Here is a 19,667-nt window from a genome sequence, read left to right on the forward strand (position 1 = left end):
GTTTTGCGCTTGCCGTATGACGCTGATTCCCCGCCTCCCTCGCCGTGAGAGGTTGTGCGTGGTTGGTGGCTTTGTGTGTGGGCAGGTTGCACGCGTGGGCGACCGTTCTAGTACCTGGACGCTTGCGCCCTGGTTAGTGCGTGCGCTGTGCGTGTGTCCTGCGGCCTAGACGTTTCCCGGCACTTCTGTGCCTAGGCTTGTGACGTTGAGGCACAGCGGTGGGGCTCTGGCGGGTTGAGGCTTGGCTAGGACTCACTGTGCGCGGAGTCACACGGACTTTGCCCGCGGGAGGGTTTGCAGCAAAGTCGGGGTTGGTGGAGTCATGTTGGGCCCTGATAGCATGTGATGGCTCGGCGTCTTCGGGTGCTGGGACTGTCCCCTCTGTAACATCCGCATTCATAACCGAATTTCACGCAACTCAAAGCGGCCATTTTTGGGTGAGGGCGATGGGCCTTGCGGGCTCCTGCACAGCCCGTCCCAGCAGCCCAGCCAAGAGCCCAGCGCCCTTCTGGCCTTGTCCTCACCATCATCCCTCACTCCTAGGCCCCCTTTCCTCAGCTCCCGGCCTCGGTCCTCACTCTTCAGCCCCCTGCGCTCAGCCTCCGCCCCGCCGCCCACTGTACGCAGCTGTTCTCATCCCCTGTCCTCAGCCCCAGACCCCAGTCCACAGCTCCCACCACCAGCCCCCATCAGCTGTACTCGGCGTCCGTCCTGAGCGGCTCAGTCCCAACCAGTGCGCCCATCCACAGCACGCTGTGTTACGCACTACGGTACAGCACCGCGCACAAAAATGCTACAGATCTGACCCCTGCCCTTGTTTGTTCAACACCAGCTATGGCGGCACAAGTACTTCCACGTGCGGGTTGAAGGTGTGTCGACACCGAAAGCGCGTACCAAAGTGTCGTCCAGATTCCAGAAGCATGTAAGTTTTTGCTCATCACTGCTCGCCTTGTCGGGCACGGGCAGTGACCTCACTACTGCCTTGCCTTCCGCATGCAGTGCCTGCTTTGCCATCTGCTGCTGCCCGGGCAGATGGGCACTGGGGTCACCTGCTGAGCACGCAGGGGTGAGCACCCCTATGCGCGTGCGGGCCCGCGGCACACGCACACTCCAGACAACGCAGCTGCATGCAGCCACATACCCATACCTGTCACCCGCACCTCAGGGTGGGAGTAGTGGGGGACTCCCAGGGTTGCCTAGTACGCGACCCTCTCTCCATAATACGCGTATTAATACAGCGTACTAGGATTCCTAGTACAGTACGGTAAAATACGGTGCATAATACGCTGGGCCAGGAAATCCGGGGGGAAGCCGACGCAAACACGACACGCGTGCCCGCACCATGCCCGAATCGGTGTGAATCTGGATTTGCGCGGTCATAGTCTTCTAGCGGAACTTCCTTCAACTTATTATACTCATATTGCTATAAGAAAACACAGCTGCAGTGCGGAGAGCAGCCATGGTTCGCAAACTTCGACGGACATCCTTTCCAGCACCCCTCGCGCCCCTCGCCCAGCCACGGCGCTGCCACGGCCCACCCCGCTGGTTTCCCCAGCACAACGTATTTTCCAACGTACTAGCCGACGAGGGCAGCGTACAGTACGTAGTACAGTACGTAGTACATAGTACGCGTACTACGAACTAGGCAACCCTGGGGACTCCGGACTCAGGATAGCTGTTGCTGCTGTTGCCAGGGTACATCCGCTCTGGTCTACGTACGCATTAGTTCCGCAACACTCGTCAATAATGGAATGACTAAAGGACGAGAAACTTGCCGCGCAGCTTGGCTCCTGAACACATGCCCTTGCCCATCATCATTCTTCCAGCGACTTCGTATTCACCTAGAGTTTGAAAACCCCAAGCAACGAAGCCCCTGCGGAATGGGTAGTGCGAAGGCTCTTAGTCACCTGTCTCAGCATGCCGAAGCCGCGGGTTCTATCGCGGCCAGCACGACGCGCTATGTCCGCCAATGGCATTTACAGAGTTGTTGCAAAGTGGGTGTTCCCTGATGACGTGGGTATCACGCCTCTAGGCGGCGTAGGCGCATCTCACACCTGCGCTTACTGTACGGCCACGTCCCTCTACGTGACTGTAAACGGCACAGACCGTGGCCCAGACAGGGCGGCCACCTTTTCCGCGTGGGGCCCTTGCTTTTCAATGCACAGCAGTCATGATGACAGCCTCAAATAAACATAATCTGGTAGAGATTGTTGAGGTAGGGAGTGGTATTGCGCGCTCGCTTAGGTGGCGTGGAATTGCGCAGCTCGCTGGCAGAGGTCTTGGCATAGGCGGGGCATTCGGTCCTGCGGTGGTGTCACAGGCCACTTGGCAATGTGCAGCCAAGGCACTTAGCAAAGATAAGGGACCAGGGAGGGGGTCCGCTGTAAAACCAGTAACGCTGTCGTCACCGTGAACGAAGACCACCCACTGCGGGCACGCCAGCATCTGCTGGTACGCCCCATGGCAGGGCACTGGAAGCCCACCTCAGTAATGCCTTGGGTTCCGGCTTCCGCACTCATAACACTATACTATTGAACACACATATGCTTATTCATCTACGCACACGCGGGATACAAGTCCGGCGATTCCCTTAATTCATCCCCAGTCGGAGTAAGACCTTCTTGGTTGTCAGTTAAAGACACAAAATGAACCATCACTGTTAATTCACCTAGTATGGGTGCTTGCGCCTCTAAGGGAGGTCCCGACGAGGGACACGATGCCTCGTTGCGGACGAGAGCGGCGAGCGAGAATGGGGTCTCATTATCAAAACTGCTTGGCCTACCTGAGACGGGCGTCTCGGCTGAGCAAGCTGCTTGCAGCGTTTGCGCACAGAAGCGTACAAATGTTCGGAGCGCAGGCCCGCCGTCCAGCTCCACCGGCAGCGCTAACTCAGCTGCGCGCAATTCTCCTGGTGAATTTGGCGTGAAGTACGCGGATGTGGCACGGCCAGCCCAAATTGGCTCATTGGCAAAGGCTCGCTTAACTGACACTGCGCGACAAGAGGACATCCCAGAAGTCAGCTGTGTTCCTGAGAAGCGTTTCAGCGGGTATACGCAGCTGCAGGTCCATCGCGGCTTTACTTCGCCTCGGCTGGTGCCTGCGCCACCAGGCGCCGACGGCAGGGCAGCGGCGCCGACGGCAGGGCAGTGTCCAGACTTGTCGAGCACTCGGCTTCCTTCGCTTCCTGCCTCTGACTCCACCACCGCCGCCTCCTGTCAGCCTACACTTGTAACAACCACGGCCACAACCACCAACGCCACGAACGTGGTTGCCAGCACCGTCGCAGCCAGCGGGGGCGTGGTCAGCGGGGATGCTGAAACAGGCGACTCCGCGGACCCGTCTTCCTCATCACCAGAGCAATGGGTGCTCCGGTCCGGACCGCCCATTGAGGACGACTACGCGTTGGGTCGTGTGCTGGGCCAGGGAAGCTATGGTGTGGTGCGGCTGGCCACGCGGCTTTCCACGGGGGAACCCGTGGCGGTGAAGACCATCCAGAAAACGGGACTGGTCTCCAACCCGACGTCGCTTTCAGCGCTGCGGCGTGAGGTGGAGATCCTTCACCACCTAGCCGGGCACCCACACGTGAGTGGTACAGGAACTTGTACGTTTGCAGTTGGACCCGGCGCCTCGATCAAAGGACAACGGACACCGGGAAGGCAAGACGCAGGTGCGCCCTTTCGACTCGTGCTGAGGTCTCTCCTTGCCTCATTGCGCGTGCAGATTGGCCAGCTGTACGGCGCATACGAGGATTGCAAGTGCCTGCACCTGGTGATGGAGCTGTACGAGGTGAGGCCTGGCGTAAGGCATGGGGCTGTGTGCTGCGGGTGGCCTGCAGCGTGCTGAGAACACAGGCAACATCACACTGTGCCTACCTGCTTCGCCTTCGTAGACGCATACCTCCGACTGTGTTGAAGAGCATCGTGCATGTATGAAAACGATATGTGGTTGTTAAAGAGCACAAATGGTAGAAACACACGAAGACCGCGCCTGTGTGTGTGTGTGTGTGTGTGTGTGTGTCACTGTTGGTGCGGCAACGCAGGGCGGTGACCTGTACGATGCGGTGGTGGGCGTCGGCCGCCACAGCGAACGAGCAGCGGCGGATGTAATGCGGGCCGTGCTCACCGCCATCGGCTACTGCCACGCTATGGGCGTGGCGCACAGGGTGGGTGGCAAGGTGTCTCGGGAAATGATACCAGGCCAAATCTGGGAGCAGGCCTTGACGCATGCAACCCGTGTGGCTCCCCTAGCCTGCCCCTGAAGTCAACGCTGTGTCACATTGCTGCCGCAGGATATCAAGCCTGAGAACTTTATGCTGTCGGCACCCACACAGCAGCAGAAGGTGGAGGCAGAGGCTGCGTCCGCAGCGGCAGGGGGCGACGGCGGCTTGGCGCTGGGCATCGGCGCGCGGATCAAGCTGATAGATTTTGGACTTTCCTGCTTCTGCGCAGGTCCGTCATCAATAGCATATTTTGGGCTGGGACCGGGGTAACGCTGCTGCACTGCAGAGGGATGCAAGGGCCGGACTGTTAAACTGCAACAGTTTTATGTATCTCAGCCCAATGGCCTCGGTGTCCGGTGCACACGCAGACGAGTCGACGCTGCGGGACGCGGTGGGAACGAGCTATTACGTGGCGCCCGAGGTGCTGGAGGCCAACGGCTACGGCCGCGCGGCGGACGTGTGGAGCGCCGGCATCATCCTGCACGTGCTGCTGGCGAGTCGCGGGCAGGGCACACACGGGGCGGGCTGAGCACGTGACACTGGAAGGAGGTCACGGTTTCTGGGCGGGCGGCTTGTCCATCTTTGTCATAAATGTTCTGACCTCTCGCGCGCTTGTCGTCCTCCTGCAGTTGGGCTATGCGCCGTTTAACGGCGCGGACGACAAGGAGATCCAGCTGTCGGTGCTGAAGGTGAGGGGCGCAAGCAGCTTCCATGAATGCCACGTCCTTGTGCGCGTACGTCACTGCCGCTCCTGCGTCCGCTAACAGTCGCTTACCTCCTGCCTGCCGTGCTGCCCCCAGGGCGTGCCTGACTCCACTGGCGACCCGCTGTGGACGTCGCTGAGCCCCGCGGCGGTGGACACGCTGGCCGCCATGCTGGACCGCAACCCTGCCACACGGTGAGCGGCTGGGCGCTGCGGACGCGGGCGCAGGCAGTTTCCGTGTGCACCTCACCTGGGACCTTGGGCTGCAGGGGTGCAGGGCTGACGTGCCGCTCCCTTGGGCCCCCGCGTGTGCCCCTTGTGCCCCCCGCAGCGCCACCGCGGACCAGGTGCTGTCGTCGCCGTGGCTGGGCCGCACCGCCGCCGAGTGCACGGCGCCCAGCACGCCGCTGCCCGGCGTTGTGTCGGAGCGCCTGCGCAAGTTCGCCAAGCTCAACTCGTTGCAAAAGGCAAGCCGCTAGTTGCACACCCGCATTTTGAAGCCGGTTGCGGTGCTGCTTGGCAGCATAGGGTGTGCTGGTTGGGGCCGTGGTGGACGTCAGACGACTGGTAAGAACTCAGACTGGAAATCTGCTTGATTGGGTGCTGCAGGAGGCCCGGCGGCTGGTGGCCACCGCCATGCGTTCCGAGGAGGTGGCTGGGCTTCGCGCCGCGTTCAAAGCGCTTGACCTGGACGGGGACGGCAAGCTGAGCGCGGAAGAGCTGAGGGTGAGTGAGGCACTGGGTAGGTGCAGGCGGGCAGGGGCACCGCTGCAGGATGCGGTGCGTTTCGCCTGCATACAGATGACCTACCGGTGATCGTGCATACGGTAATCCAGCAGCATTCAACGCGGGCTCGAATCTCGCAACCCCGTGCAATTAGACTTGACGTTGCTGCCGGCTAACCGGACACAGGAGGGCCTTGCTCGCCAGGAGCTGCCTCGCGGTGCCCCCGTGGGCATGGAGGCGGTGGCACCGCTGGTGCCCACGCCCCGCGGCCAGCTGCTGCGGGAGCGCGAGATGCGGGAGCTCGTGGCCAGGTGCGTCGGGTGGTTGGGGAGGCGCGCGCAGAGGGGCATACACCAGACTGCGCGATGCTTCGGACAGTAGCGTCACCGCCAGATGCGGCAGCACGAACCGGTGCCGTGCTGCACGTACTGACGCAAGAGGCTGTTGGTCGTGGGGCTGCCACAGGTCCGACCTGGACGGCGACGGCATGTTGGACGAGTCCGAGTTCCTGGGTGCCGCGCTGCCCACCGCCGCCATCACACGCGCTGCCGCCGCCACTGGCGAACCCGTGGCGATGGCGGCGCTGGCGCGCGCGTCAGTGGGCAGCGTGGGCGGCCGCAGCACCGGCACCGTCAGGCTGGCGCAGAGCCCCTTGGGGGCAGCCAGTCCGAGCGTGCACGGCGGCAGCCTCGCGGCGCCGGGCCGCGCCCGCAGCCACAACCCGCTGGCGGCGGCGTTCGCTGCGCTGGACAAGGACGGCAGTGGCTTCATCACCGCGGACGAGATTGAGGCGGTGCTGGCGGCGCACCACCCCAACGGCCGCGCCCACGGGCCGGACGTGCAGGTGCGGCGGGCGTTCCCATGCGTTGCCGATTTGCTTTGTGTATGCCTTGTTGGGCTTCAGAACGTGGGTTGGCAGCGGCTGACGGCGTGCCTGGGTCGCTGTGTGCAGGCGATGCTGGCGGCTGCGGACACGGACGCGGACGGGCGCATCAGCTACGAGGAGTTCCTGGCCATGCTGCTGGCGGCGGAGGACGGCGCAGGCGACTTCCTAGGCGGCGGCGGCAATGGCGCGCCGCAGGCACCGGCGCCCGCGCACCAACCCGAGTCGCAATCGCAGCCGCTGCCGGCGCCGGCACAGCTGCAGCAAATAGCTGGGCCGCAGGGCCAGAAGCACCAGGCGGCGGAGGAGCAGCGGGAAGCCCACAGCCTCTCGCAGCCGCTGCCTCAGGTGGTTGCAGCTGCGCAGCCCAAGTCCCCGGTCGTGAAGGAGCCCGTGGTCTCATGCCAAGCACCAGCAGCACCAGCAACTGCAAAGCCGCCTTTGCCGCCGGTGCAGGAGCGCAAGGCGGGTGCTGTGAACAACGGCGCCGCCGCCGTTTCTGTCGCAGCAGCAGCTCCCGGTGCATCGATGTCAGGCGCCCGCGATGCGTGTGGGTCCCGCGATAGTGCGCGCGAGGGCAGTGCATCGGCGCGTGCTCCATCACCTGCCACTGTCCAGAGTTCGGAGGAGGTTTCGGGCCGCCGCGGTGCAGCCACAGCCGTTTGGGTTGCGGGTAAGGGCCACGGCTACACGCAGCAGCGCAAGGGCACGCGGGCGAGCGGCGGAGGCGGAAGCGCAGTGGAGGAGGCACCGAGCCTGAGCATTGCGGGCCTGATGCAGACCCAGCGCATCAGCCGCAGCAGCAGCTTGTGCAGCTGCGACTCGGTGGCAGCGGTGCGTCAGAACAGCGGCCACCTGTCGGTTGTGGAGTGGGGTGACGAGGCAGAGGAGGCGGCCGAAATAGAGCTGAAGCGCGGCTGTGCGGCGGCAGAGAATGCGGAGCAGGAGGCGCTACGGACTGGGTCGGCATCGACAGCGGCGCGGCGCGGGCGCGGCAGCGCCGACCGACGGGCGCGCTGTGGACATGCCAAGCGCTCCACCTCTGGCGCTGGAGGTGCTCAGCTTGTGTCTGATTCCGACACGGACATATCGTTCGAGGAGGCGCCGGCGCACCGTGCCCGGCGCGGCGCCGGCAGCTGTGCCAGCAACGCGGTCGGGGCGGCAGCGGGCGAGGTCGCCAAGCTCCACAGCACTACCTCCAGCGACGGGGGTGAGGAGAGCGACGGCGCCGGCATGCCTCGCCTCATGCGGCTGTCACCCCTGCACAACGCAGGGCTGGAGGACACGGGCGGTGCCCCAGCGACGGAGGTCGCCGCTTGGCGCCAGGCGCCCAGCGGTGCTCGTACCGGTGCCGTGGGTGTCGTGGGTGCCGTCGGCCGAGGCCAGACTGGCATGTCGGCGTCGGAGCCCCTGCCGGCATTTCCGTACGGCCGGGCAGCAGCCGAGCCGGCGGCAGCGCTCACACACGGCGGCGGCACCGTGTCGGTGGTCCGGGCCGCGCAGGCGGCGGCGTTTGCGCTGATGCAGGCCGACAACGCCGGCGCCGCTGGAGGCTCGCTCTTTGCGGACCTCACGTCCTTGGCGTCAACGCAGGCGGCTGCTGCCTCAGCTGACTCTGGCAGGCCCACTGCAGATGAGGGCAGCGGCCGCTGGGCGGCGGTGCCGGCCGCGGTACGCGCGCAGCCGCCGCAGCAATCACCCAGTGGCAGTGGCCGATGGCGGCGCCGCAGCGCAGCCGTGGTCCTTGACAGCAGCGTCCACCGGACAGGCGCACAGGCCGCCGGCGCGTCGCGCCGCAGCGCCGGCGGTGCGCGCGCTGCCAGCAGCACTGGGCCTCACACCCCCACGCCACTGTCAGCCGGCACGCCACCGCCCGCGACGGGGGCGTCGCCAGTGGGCGGGCGCAGTTCCCCCATGGCGGAGCGCTCCAAGCCTTCTGGGTGCTGGGTGGAGGAGGCGCTGCCGCAGCCTGCGCCGGTGCTGGCCGCGACGGAGGCCATACGCCGGCGCGCCAGCGGCGGCGGCTTCACCGGCGGCGGCTGGCCTCCCAGGCTGTCCGCGGGCGCGGGAGTGAGCAGCAGCACGCCTGTGTCGCCGCGGCCCCCCAGCTCGGGCAACACGTGCAAGCCGCCGCCGTACCAGCAGCCGCTGCAGCAGCAGCGCAGCCAGCTCGGCATCCAGCCGGGCGGCCCAGGCGCGGGCACAGGACCGCAGGCCGCCGGGACGGGCCCGCGCGTGTTCGCGCCCAGCCTGTCGGGCCGCCCGGCCTACGGCAACGCCGGCGGCTCGCCGATCCTGACGGCCGCGGGCTCGCCCTGCACCACTGCCGCGCCGCGCACTGCCAGCCGGCAGTTCTCCCGCCTGCTGGGCACCTCCACGGCGGCCGTCAGCCCCAACGCGCAGGGCGCGGCGCCGCTGCTGCTCAGCACGGATGTCGGTCTGCCGTACAGCCGCGGTGCCAGCCGCCAGCTGTCGTGCGGGCTGGGCGGCGCGGGCGGTAGCCGGGATCCCCTGAGCGTCGTCAGCGCCGCGACAGCAGCCGTGGGCACGGGCGACCGGCCCCGGATGAAGTTGCACGCGCTGATGCTGACGGAGCCGGATGAGCTTATGTTGTCGGGCCCGGCAGTGATGTCGCCGGGCTCTCGCGCACGCTCCCTTGCGGCTGTCTCCGCCAGTGGTCTGGCGGCCTCGCGCAACGCCCACACCGCCGCCGCCGCTATAGTGCCGTCGGCCGCTGCAATAGCGGCTGCGTATGCCTCCGCGCCGCTGCGAGCCAGCTTCACCCGCTTTGGTGGTGGCAGCGGCAGCGAGGATGAGGTCGTTCACACTCTGGACGAGGCAGACGCGGACGAGGGCCCGGGCAACTTCTGCGGCGGCGGTGCCGCGTACGCCGGCCCGGGTGCGGCGCCGGTGTACGACGCCCGTCAGCGCCGCCGCAGCACTGGCAGCAGCTACACCAAGCCGATCTCGCAGCTGCAGGCGCCCCACGTACCCGCCACCGCCGCTGCATCGCCGCGCTCCGTCACCGGCCTGCAGCCGCACCCGCCTGTAAGCCAGCGCGGCACGGGTGCGGGCTCGCCGGCGCTGGGCATGGCCATGTTGCTCCATGCGCCTCATCAGCCGCACGCGCCGCACTCGCCACACCACCCAGTGGCCGTGTCGCCGCGCGGCACGGGCGGCGGCATGCACCACCAGCACCAGCACCACCAGCACTCGCACCAGCTGTCGCACCTGCGCCTGTCGGAGGTGGGTCTGGAGATGCAGACCATGTCGCGCTGCGGCTCCACTTCACGGAACATGAGCGTGGACGCCACGGGCACGCCCACCGCCCGGCCCGGGCCGCGGCCGTGGGACCTGGCGACTGAGACGCTTGAGGAGTGCGCGGAGGGCGAGGAGGACCCGGACCTCCTGGACTCGGCGCGAGGCGGCAACCCACTGGACGGGCTGCTGGGGTCGCTCATGCCCGACCGAGTGCCGGCGGCGTTGGGGGTGCTGCGCAGCCATGGGGTTGCTGCGGCGGCGGCAGAGGTGGCCAAGCCAGCGCAGGCGGGCGGCAGTCGGCGCAGCGCTGCAGGTGTGGGTGGAGGTGTGGGCGCGGACCGGAGCGCCCACGGCCCGGAGCTCGGCACTGGCGGCCAGCCCCCGCTAAACCTCAGCGGCCCTGGCCCAGCGTCTGGCGGGCTGAGTAGCCTCATGTCGACCTTCAAATGATCAGGAGCATTGGGGATTTAGGTGGTGTGCTGCAGATGGCGACAAGGTCGCGCCGGGATGCGCGGCCCTTGATTCGTGAAAAACCCAATTCTTGTTTGTTGGGGAGGATGTGCCTGCTTCCCAAAACCACGTGATGTTCTTTACGACCTTGATTGCAACTGGAAAAGTGCTATCAAGGGAATGTCACACAAGCGAGTTCTTACTTCCTTGCTCAGGGCCGCGTGGCCCGCTTCTTTGCTTTGGGCATCGATAGCCCTGGGCCGCAATAAAGTGCTTACGACGCAAGCGCGTCGACGGATTCCTGGAGATGACTGGGGTCACGTGGGCACGCCTAGTGTCAATTCACAATAAATTATGCCCCCTGGCCCAATCAACGCGAGCTGGCTGAGATGCCTGGCTGCGATTGGTGCTGCACTGGTTTTCTCCGCGCAGCCCAGACACTATTTGTGGTTATGCAGCAAGCACTACGATGCCAGTCATGCCACACACCTGCGCGATGCATGCCCGCAACCCTTGCGGGCAACCTTGTATGCATTCTCTCTTGGGGTTTGACGGACTCGAGGGATGATAGACGCGCACATGGCGCAACACGTGCTTTCTAATGCTGGAACGACGATGTGGTACCTTGTCAGTCGAGTGGCTGCCGCTGTTTGGCATTGTGGTGACTCCGACGCTCAGGTCACGCCACCGCCGGGTGAGGGGCAGGTCGGATTCGTGGTCTAAGAAGTGGTGACAGGCGGACTGCTTTGCCTTGCCTTGTAGTTGTAAGCCTGCAGTAACGCCATGACAGCGGGACGCGGCTGGACGCATGGGCTGGCGGTGCCTGTACAAACCGCCCCCGGCTATGCCTCGGAGATGAGGCAGATGCTTGCGGCCTCAGACGGGAGACATGGCGTGGGCGCAGCCCAATTGTTGGTATATTAAGGCTGCTTGAGGAGCATCGCAAAGGATTCGGACATTTGCAGACGGGTTGCGCTGCCTGATGCGATACTGGACTCCTGGCGCGCGCGGTTTGGGGAAGTGGTTTGACAGGGGCCGGACAGAGTGGCGACGTTCGGGTGACACGTAGCGAGTGGAAGTGTTTCACGGCGAGAGTTCCACCAGCATGAGCAGGTGGAAGTGGTGCGTACGGTGCAGAGGAAAGCGGTCGAGAAGGAGATTGAAAGAACCGTTTGGGCCACGGCCTAGCGACATGGTCGTGGGCAACGGGTCCAGGGGACATCCACATGAAGAGCCTGGTGGTGTGGGTTACGGGAGCGTGCCCGTATCCACTGCAACGTCCAAAGCCCAAACCGTCCCCAATGCCCTCGTAGAGTACGGAACTATGCACAGGTCACCGACCCCTGTACAGCGACGCGCCGGTCGATGTCAGTCGGCCGCAAGGTAGGCCGGCACCGTAGTCGCACATCCTGGACATCGACACCCTGTGCCAGTGACACAGTCTGTCGCCCGCCATCGCACACACACTGGGTGGAATGCGCGTCGACAAACTTCCAGCCAGCCAGCAACTTGTCGGTACAGTAACTCCGGCCTTCGACCGGCCGCGCACTCCTGCCCTACCGTTGCAAACTGTTTGCCATCTGCTGGGTTCTGGGAATCAGCTGCACCCTACGGGACTTCACCAACCTGCCTTACCACTGTCCCATCGCACACACACTGGGTGTTCCGGCCCCACCACCACCAGGCACCGGCGCTCGCCACTTCGGTGGGCCCACGGCCCTTGCTACCCACCCAAACCAGCGCGCTCGTGCCTCGACGTCGCAAACACATTGAATGTTGGGTTCTGGGAACACGCTGCAACCCACGGGACTACGCCAACCTGCACCTTACCGTGTCCCATTGCACCCAGCACCGATGTATGGACGAAACACGCACCACCACCGCCATCGAGAATGCTTTTAAGACTAACAATGCGAATAACGTTGGAGAGGCCACTACTAGCGGCAGCCCCACAGATGCCGGCACGTCCACACCCCACATTCCAGGCACCCACGCCCCCCCGAGGCGCCGCCACACGCACGCCCAATCAACAACCACCGACTCCCCCTCCATCCTCCACCACTTGCCTTGCACTCTCCCCTCCTCACTCCCCGCGCGCGTGCGCGTGCGCCACCAGCCCCAGCTTGCGAGCCAGGTAGGCGCACTTGGTGGTCTGGTCAGTGCCCAACGCGTCCCACTCCCAGTACGGCACGCACACCAGGTTGCCGCGGCCCAGCACTCGCTCCAGCTGCCGGTCCCGCAGGCGCGCGCGCGGCAGCTTGACGATGAGGCGGTTGGAGGTGTAGTGCATGGGGCCGTCCACCTCGATGGCCACCTGGGGACGGGGGTGCGCGAAGGTGAGTGTAGACGAACTTGGTTGGGGCGGGCTGGGGCGGTTACTCGCCTGCCCCCCGTCCAGCGCAGTGCCCGATACGGTACCAGTCCACCCCGCCCGCCCCCTGCAGCCCGCTTGGATACCCGCACGTGTGCTGTGTACGGCCCTAGTCCCACTCGGCGCATGCGCCGCACCCATGCGGCCGTGCCGCCTCGACCCCATCCCGCCCAACCTTTCACACCCTGCCCACCACCCACTCACCTCACGGCCGTCGCTGAGCCACACGTAGATGTCCACTCGCAGTCCCAGAGCCTCCACGAGCCACTCCTGCTCCACACGCACCACCCGTGTCAGCGCTGGGCCGGCCGACACCTCCGCCACCTCCACGCCGCCCGCCTCCACCTCCACCTCATCCTCGCCCGCTGCCACCTCGCCTTCGCCCTCGCTCTCCGCGCCTGCCGACGCTTTGAGGCTGCGCGGCGCCTTCCGCCGCACCGGCTTGGCCGGCTCCGGCTGCGATGACGCCATGCGCTTGAGCTGGCGCTGGTGAATGCCGAGCAGGCGCTGAGTCTCCAGCTGCTGCGTGATCAGCGAGGACAGCTCGGCCTTGCCTCGGAGCATGAGGAACAGCGCACAGCCGGCCACGTCCAGCTGCAGGGTGGTGGTGGTGCCCTGAGGAATGAGCGACGTGAGGGAAACCATCTCGCGCTTGCACCAGGCCGTCAAGTCCGCAGGCAGGCGCCGCACACGCAAGCCGCCGCCGCCGCCATCGCCGCGCACGTCGCTGCCCGAGGCGGCGGCGCCAACCGCAGCGGCGGCGCCGGCGGGCCCCATCTCGCGCGGGCCGCGTGTCGGGCGCGACAGTATGTCCGCCTTGGAGCGCACGCCACGGGACGCCGCCGCCTCGTGCGCGCGGGCCGCCTCAATCTCCACCAGCGTCTGCCACAGCTGCACCCGGCCCCTGCACGACCGGCACACAGGGGCAGGCAGCACAGGACAGCCTTCAGTCATCCACATGGCGGCATCGCCCGCCAAGCTCCATGCCCCGCCCCCACCACCGTATCCTGCATCCCACACCTGCTCCAGCCCCTGGTCTCCTGCCCCAGCCCCCGATCTCCGGCCTGCCCGGCACGCACCGTGTGCCGATGGCCGCTCCGCCCAGCGCCTCCACCTCGCCCAGCAGCATATCCACCAGCTCGGCGTGCCGCGCCACTGCGCCCGGCGGCAGCGCCGACATGGCCCACAGCAGGTTGGTCAGGCCGAAGGGCAGCAGGCGCGCCGGGCCCGAGTGCTTCACACAGCGCGTCACCCAGTCCACCAGCTGCGGGTGGTACCTGTGGGGCGTGCAGGGTGGGCATGGCATTGCGGGCATGCAGGCGCGCAAGAGGATAAGGAACGGGGCACAGGCGCATGGATATACGGCCACTTGTGTAGTGCAGACGTATAGGGCAGGGCAGTACGGGGTCCTTGCTGCAGGCTTGTACAAACCGCCGGCTCACATGTCGGTCACGGTCGCGGCCCAGATCACGGTGGGCACACACTGCAGCGGCAAGATTGTGTGTGAGTGTATTTCACGGGGGGCAGGGGGCAAGGTCAAGGAACAGGTCAAGATGCTAGGTCACGTGTCATGGCAGCTGCGATGGCGTATGGGCTTGGGTCGCTGCCCATACAGCGAGCGGTTTCGTCATCCACAGACCCACCCCCTCTTACCATGTAATCCGACCCGACCCACAGCCGGGTTGTGGCGTGCTCCAGCAGGAATGAGGCCACGGACGGCGGCGGCTGATACCGCACACTCGCGATGGCCCACAGCAGCAGCGTCCACTCCTGCGGGCACCGCAGCGTCCAGGCAGCAGGGCAGGCATGTCAGCTGCACGCCTGTGGCGAACACTCCCGTTCCCACAGCGCTACCTATATATCCACCCGTTCACCCCCATTGACACAAACACAGCCTTCACGGGCGCTTCGCTTCCCTGCAACACGCACATAAAACCACAAATTACACAATTAAACACGCACACACACATAGCCCTCACATTTCCCTCCGTTTGCTTTTGTTGTTCATTTAACATACAGCCCTTACATCTCCTTCCTTGTCACACAAAGACAGCCGCCGCGGCACGTACCTGAGCCTTGGCTGACTCCATGCCGCAGCCCCGCAGCAGCGCCGCCACCGCCGCGTCCATGAGGCCCTGGCTGCGGTAGCCCACCGCCACCAGCGCGTACAGCGAGTTGGACAGCGCCTGAGACACGTACGTGTGCGGCGCCACCTGCGACACCGGGAGGCGGCGGCAGGCGCGTCAGCGACACGCCAGGCAGCAGCACGGGCGGCGCGACGCCCCCCACCCACCCACACACCGCTGCGGTGAGCACAGACTGGCGCCAGCGCCTGCGCCCTGCTCCTCGCAGTCGCAGGCCGCGTGTGTGGCACACACGCGGCGGCCGGGGCTCCAATAGCCACATACTATGACACAATGACACGAGGCGTCACCAGGCGTCGCCCATAGCCCGTGTGCCCCGCGTTTGCCACACACGCCCATGCTCCCCGCGCACCCACCAGCAGCCGTTCGCGGATCTCCTCTCCCAGCAGCACCACGAAGTCCCGCATGGCGAAGGCCGGGTCCGCAGGCAGCTGCCACTGAGCCGCCGCCGCCGCCGCCGAAGACCCGTCCGGCCCAGCCTCCGCCTGCTGCTGCTGCAGCTGTTGCTGGTCCCCCGGCTCCATTTCAATCTCAAACCGCGCACCCAGCTGTGTGTCAAAGTGCTGCACGGACTTGCAACGCGCCCTGGCCATCGCTGCCGCAATGTCGGCTTGCCGGTCTGCCAGTGCGCCGCCAAACGCTGTTCGGGCCCCGGCGCCTGCACTGGCGTCTGGCGGCCCCGACCGCGTCCTTAGGCTCGGCGGCGGCGGCGGTGGCGGCGTGGGCTTGGCTTCTGCCTCCGCGGCCGCATCCGCCTCTGCGGCGGCGAACTTGGCGAGGCGGCTGGGCCTCTTGGGCGGCAGCCACACACCAAGCTTGGAGCAGGCGTACACCAGATTTGACAGCTCCTGTTGTGGGGTAGGCGGGGTGTTGGAACGGATGACAGTGGTGCTGAAGAGCACAAGCAGCAGTTACGACGAGGCAATGCGTATCCGTTCAACGGCTGCTCAGGCCCGGCAGTATGGGTTCACCAGTCTGGGGCACAATTCGGTGAATGCACGTGATACATAACGGTAACGAGCACCGATCTTCCCATCCCCACATGCTGTGTGTTGCAAGTCCCCGCAACCAGCGCCTTGCAGTTTACATCAATCAGGCCCACACGACCATCCCCTCTTCATACTTGTGAATTTCTCAATCCGTTCTTCACATGAACGGCCGCACCCCAACACACAACCGCCGCAAGCCCCACATTCCTCATCTGCCGCACCTGCGGATTGAAGGCCCCCAGCCCCTGCCTCAGCGCCAGCGCCGCCAGCGCCCGGCAGTGCGCATGCAGCTGTGGGTAGTCGGGATGCGGCGACAGCTTCCACAGCCGCACAGGCCGCCCAGGGCCCGCCGACTGCCCCTGTGAGGCGGATGAAGCAGTCCACGGGATGTCGGCGTAATCCACCCGCCCCGCCCTCGACCACGCCCCCTCGACCGACTCCACCGCCGTCTGGGCCGGCTTGGTCGGTTGGCGCTGCTGGTGCAGCTGCAGCGTCTGTTGCTGCTCCAGCAGGTCGGGCGGCGGCAGCGGCAGCCCGCCGTCCGCGCCCTCCTCGTCGTAGGAGCCGGTCATGGCGCCGGGCTGCGCGCTGGCCACGCCGCCGGTGCGGAAGCCGAACAGCTCACCCAGCGCGTACAGCACATTGGAGATGGCCTGGGAGAGGGCACGCGTGAGGCGTGGCGAGAGGTTAAGGGAAGCGCGGGAGCGTGTGCGTGCATGCGTGTACTGGCGTGCGTGGGCGCTGTCAAGGAGCCATTGCACAGCACGCACACCCTCGCCGCCCACGAGCGCACCTGCGGCTTGAAGGGGCCGGGGTGCGCCACAAAGTGAGACACCAGGTGCGCCACCAGCTCGGGGTCGTGCACGTGGGGGGACAGGCGGGCGTGCGCCAGGATCATGTTGGCCAGCTCCTGCGGGGTCAGGGTCAGGGGCAGGGGTCCGGGGCAGAGGCAGGGGAGAAAGTGCAGGGCGGGTTGAGGCAAAAGCAGGCTGTATGGAGGCTCTACGCCGTAACGTGAAACGGTTTGTAAGACATCTGGCATTGGAATCAAGTTGGCCACAAGCAGCAAGCCCCAGGGCTGTACGGGATCCTGTATGCTCGAAATAAGTTGGCGGGCGCAGGGCTCCGCAGCGTCCTGGTGAGCAACCGGTGCCCGTCACACCTGCGGCTTCCAGGCTGCAGGGTCCAGCACTGCTGTGCGCTTGATGACGTCGGCCGACACGCTCAGCAGGTCCTGAGCGCCGCCAGCGGGTCCCGCCAGCGCAGGCGCGATGGCGGTGGCTGCGCCCTCCGGGTCCTCAGCCGCGCAGCCGGCAGCAAGTGCCGCCGCCTCCCGCATTTGCTCGAGCTGCGACAGCGCCCACCACAGATTACTGTGGCCCTGCGCTGCCGCCGACCGCAGCAGTAGGTAGTCCTGTGTGTGTATGTGTATGTGTGTATGTGATTGTGGGCGGGGCGGCAAAGCAGCAATGTGGGACTGATGTTGCGGCGGCACTTGCAGGTGTGGGCAGCTCTAGGCCCCTGCAGCCGCATGCAGACACAGCCTCCTTCCACTGCTCGGCCCCAGCCCGAGCTGCATCCAACTGCTACTGCTCCCTCGCGTGCACTTACAGTACACACGCAATACACACCTATGGTTGTGTGTTCCTGCCTTCAGTATATTAAGCCCTGCCCAGTGCCCACCCACCTGTGCCTTCAGGCGCTCCAGCATCATTTTGATCACGGCACCGCCGTCCGTGCCCCAGTACCCGATCTTGGCGGACACCCACAGCGTGTTGACGGCGTAGCGCGAGGTGAGCATGTTGGCGATGTGCGGCTTCGCCGCGGCCTGAGTGGGACGGCACGGCACGGCACGGCCCAGTACCGTCAGTAACAAGTTGCACGGGCTAGGCCGCTCAGCCCACGGCACCCAGTCTTCAGCACACAGCATCGGGCCCGTGTTCGGTGCCGTCAACAGCCGAACTACGACAGCGCCCAGCCACTCACATGCAGGATGTCCACAACCCGGTGGAAGGGATCTGACGCCACTCTGCGCTCACGCGGCCGCTGGACCGTGGGCCCCCTCGGTGACAGCTGACCAGAGCCGCCACTGCTGCCGCTGCTGCTGTCACCGCTGCCGCTGCCGGCGTTGCTCCTGCCGGCGGAGAAGCTGCTGTTGCGGCGCTGCTGGTACCGCTGTTGTGCGTCGTACAGCTGTGGGCACAGCAACACGGGGTTCCGGGGCAAATCAGCGCAAGCGCGGAATGCAAGCCGAACCCTCAACCCGCACCCGCAAACGGGGCACTCCGCGCGGTAGCGGAATGTAGGCCACGCCCTCCATCCGCGCCCCCATATCGAACCCCCGACCCCGCCACCCGTGCTACGGTATCTCCACAAGGTTGCAGCCTCTCTAGCGCAGCTCTCGCGCACGACCCATGCGCCTGACCCTCCGTGCCGCCGCCCGGCCCCACCTGCACCACCCGGTTCAGCCCCGCGCATATGACCACAGGGTGCCAGGTGTGGGCGGAGCGCGCCACCAGCTGCTCCATACGGCCGATGTCGGGACACTCGTTCTCAAAGTCCATGCGGTCCCGGATGGTCGTCTTCCAGGGGTTGGTGCTGACTTGAGCCTGCAGCCTGGGCCTCGCCGGCACAGCGGGGGCCGCGGGGGCTGCGGGCGCTGCGGGGGGCGCCCGCGGCTGTGGCGGACGCGGTGCGGCCGCCGCCGCTGCCGCCGCACCGCGTCCAGCGGCAGCGGCAGCGGCGGGGTTTGCGCCCTCGGGCCTGTCCCGTTGCGGGCCGGCGCCCCTGCCACCAGCTGCCCCACCTGCCCCGCCTGCCCTTGGCCTCCACTGCGGCGCGAGCTTCCGCGGCCCTAAGTCAGCCCCCTGCTGGGGCTGGGGGCCTGGCGCTGCCCGGGCCGGCTGCTCAGCACCACCTGCCGCGCCCCGGCCGGCGCCCGACACAACGGCGCCGTTAGCGCTGCTGCCACGGCGCGGCGCCCTTGGCCTGTCCGGCTTGGCTGCAACCGCCGCGGGGCCTCCAGCCGGCTCCGGCACGGCTGTCGATGGGGCTGCCTCTGCTGCGCGTGGCTGCCTCGGGTCTGCGTAATCGCCGGCGACTGACTCCTTGGCTGACCGCCGCCGCAGGGGTGCACTGGCCGCATTAGAGCTGGACGCCGCGGTTGTGGCGCACAACGCCACGACAGTGCGCCGTACACTTCGGTGCAGCGGCAGCGCCGCAGCAGGCCTCATGTTGTCGAAAGATGGCACCCACTCGCTGCCGCTGCCGCTGCCACTGAGCGGCAGGGGTGTCGACAGCGGCAACTGGCCGGCAAAGCTGTGTGGAGGGCCGCAGCCCACCAGTGCCGCCGGCCCCCAGGCCGCCGCGGCAGCGGCAGCAACGTCACCCCGCGGCTGAGGGGCCACTAGGCGACTGCCGCTGCTTTGTGTCGTTTGACATCCGACTGCCTGGTGCAGGCGCCAGCCGCCCACGGCCAGGAGCCCGCCTCCGGGTGCGGGCAGCCGAGCCCGCAAGCCCGGCAGCGGAGGAGCTGAGGGGCCGAGCGCAAGCGGCGCACCGCTGCCCGCCGTTGCCGTGAGCACCGACGGGTGCATTGTATGTGCTAGATTCGCGTAGCAAGCTGCTAGTTGCGGAATACTGGGTCACTATTGGCCATTTTCGTGGTTCTCCAGCTCCCAACACACTCACACGCCACACTGTGGATCCCCCGTCGGGAGACAATAGATATCCTGACTATCAGCAAGGGGTTAAGTAGCGACTTAGCTAACGAAGCTAGCACCGCGAGTGGCGGGCTGCCGCTTGCAGATGGGAGGTTCGGTTGTGCAGTGTCTGGCTGCTATATACAGTATCTGACAAAGTCGGAGGGCCAAACAGCACTGGTAGCAAAAGATTAATGTGTCGGCAATTCATGAAGTCGGT

At 66.1% G+C, this 19,667-nt stretch overlaps 2 protein-coding genes across 2 annotated transcripts; one reads left to right on the forward strand and one right to left on the reverse strand.

Annotated features, from left to right (window-relative positions):
- Positions 1-2,555: 2,555 nt before the first annotated feature.
- Positions 2,556-11,532, forward strand: CHLRE_02g106650v5 (uncharacterized protein). Its single transcript, XM_043059812.1, has 12 exons — positions 2,556-3,582; positions 3,721-3,786; positions 4,040-4,162; positions 4,289-4,448; positions 4,588-4,712; positions 4,849-4,908; positions 5,020-5,117; positions 5,254-5,389; positions 5,532-5,648; positions 5,835-5,959; positions 6,114-6,492; positions 6,601-11,532. Exons 1-12 carry the CDS (start codon positions 2,674-2,676, stop codon positions 10,240-10,242), a joined length of 5,940 nt encoding a protein of 1,979 aa, XP_042927446.1. The 5' UTR covers positions 2,556-2,673; the 3' UTR covers positions 10,243-11,532.
- Positions 11,533-11,549: 17 nt separating this feature from the next.
- On the reverse strand, positions 11,550-19,625 carry CHLRE_02g106700v5 (uncharacterized protein). Its single transcript, XM_043059813.1, has 13 exons — positions 18,197-19,625; positions 17,733-17,939; positions 17,434-17,574; positions 16,909-17,160; positions 16,540-16,656; positions 15,968-16,399; positions 15,114-15,605; positions 14,683-14,826; positions 14,267-14,383; positions 14,056-14,096; positions 13,693-13,890; positions 12,818-13,517; positions 11,550-12,556 (listed from the first exon to the last, which is right to left on the reverse strand). Exons 1-13 carry the CDS (start codon positions 19,340-19,342, stop codon positions 12,326-12,328), a joined length of 4,218 nt encoding a protein of 1,405 aa, XP_042927447.1. The 5' UTR covers positions 19,343-19,625; the 3' UTR covers positions 11,550-12,325.
- Between the last annotated feature and the right edge of the window lie 42 nt (positions 19,626-19,667).

Source organism: Chlamydomonas reinhardtii, chromosome 2 (genome assembly GCF_000002595.2).
Source record: "Chlamydomonas reinhardtii strain CC-503 cw92 mt+ chromosome 2, whole genome shotgun sequence".
In the NCBI taxonomy this organism is placed as follows: Eukaryota; Viridiplantae; Chlorophyta; class Chlorophyceae; order Chlamydomonadales; family Chlamydomonadaceae; genus Chlamydomonas; species Chlamydomonas reinhardtii.

Bases quoted from the DNA above. Each gene is read 5' to 3' on its own strand.
- CHLRE_02g106650v5 (XM_043059812.1), top strand. From the start codon at position 2,674: ATGGGTGCTTGCGCCTCTAAGGGAGGTCCCGACGAGGGACACGATGCC. The intron at 3,583-3,720 runs GTGAGTGGTACA...TTGCGCGTGCAG, and splicing joins ACCTAGCCGGGCACCCACAC to ATTGGCCAGCTGTACGGCGC. The intron at 5,960-6,113 runs GTGCGTCGGGTG...GGGCTGCCACAG, and splicing joins ATGCGGGAGCTCGTGGCCAG to GTCCGACCTGGACGGCGACG.
- CHLRE_02g106700v5 (XM_043059813.1), bottom strand. From the start codon at position 19,342: ATGCACCCGTCGGTGCTCACGGCAACGGCGGGCAGCGGTGCGCCGCTT. The intron at 16,400-16,539 runs GTGCGCTCGTGG...GCCCTCTCCCAG, and splicing joins CCGGCCCCTTCAAGCCGCAG to GCCATCTCCAATGTGCTGTA. The intron at 12,557-12,817 runs GTGAGTGGGTGG...CCCCGTCCCCAG, and splicing joins GGCTCAGCGACGGCCGTGAG to GTGGCCATCGAGGTGGACGG.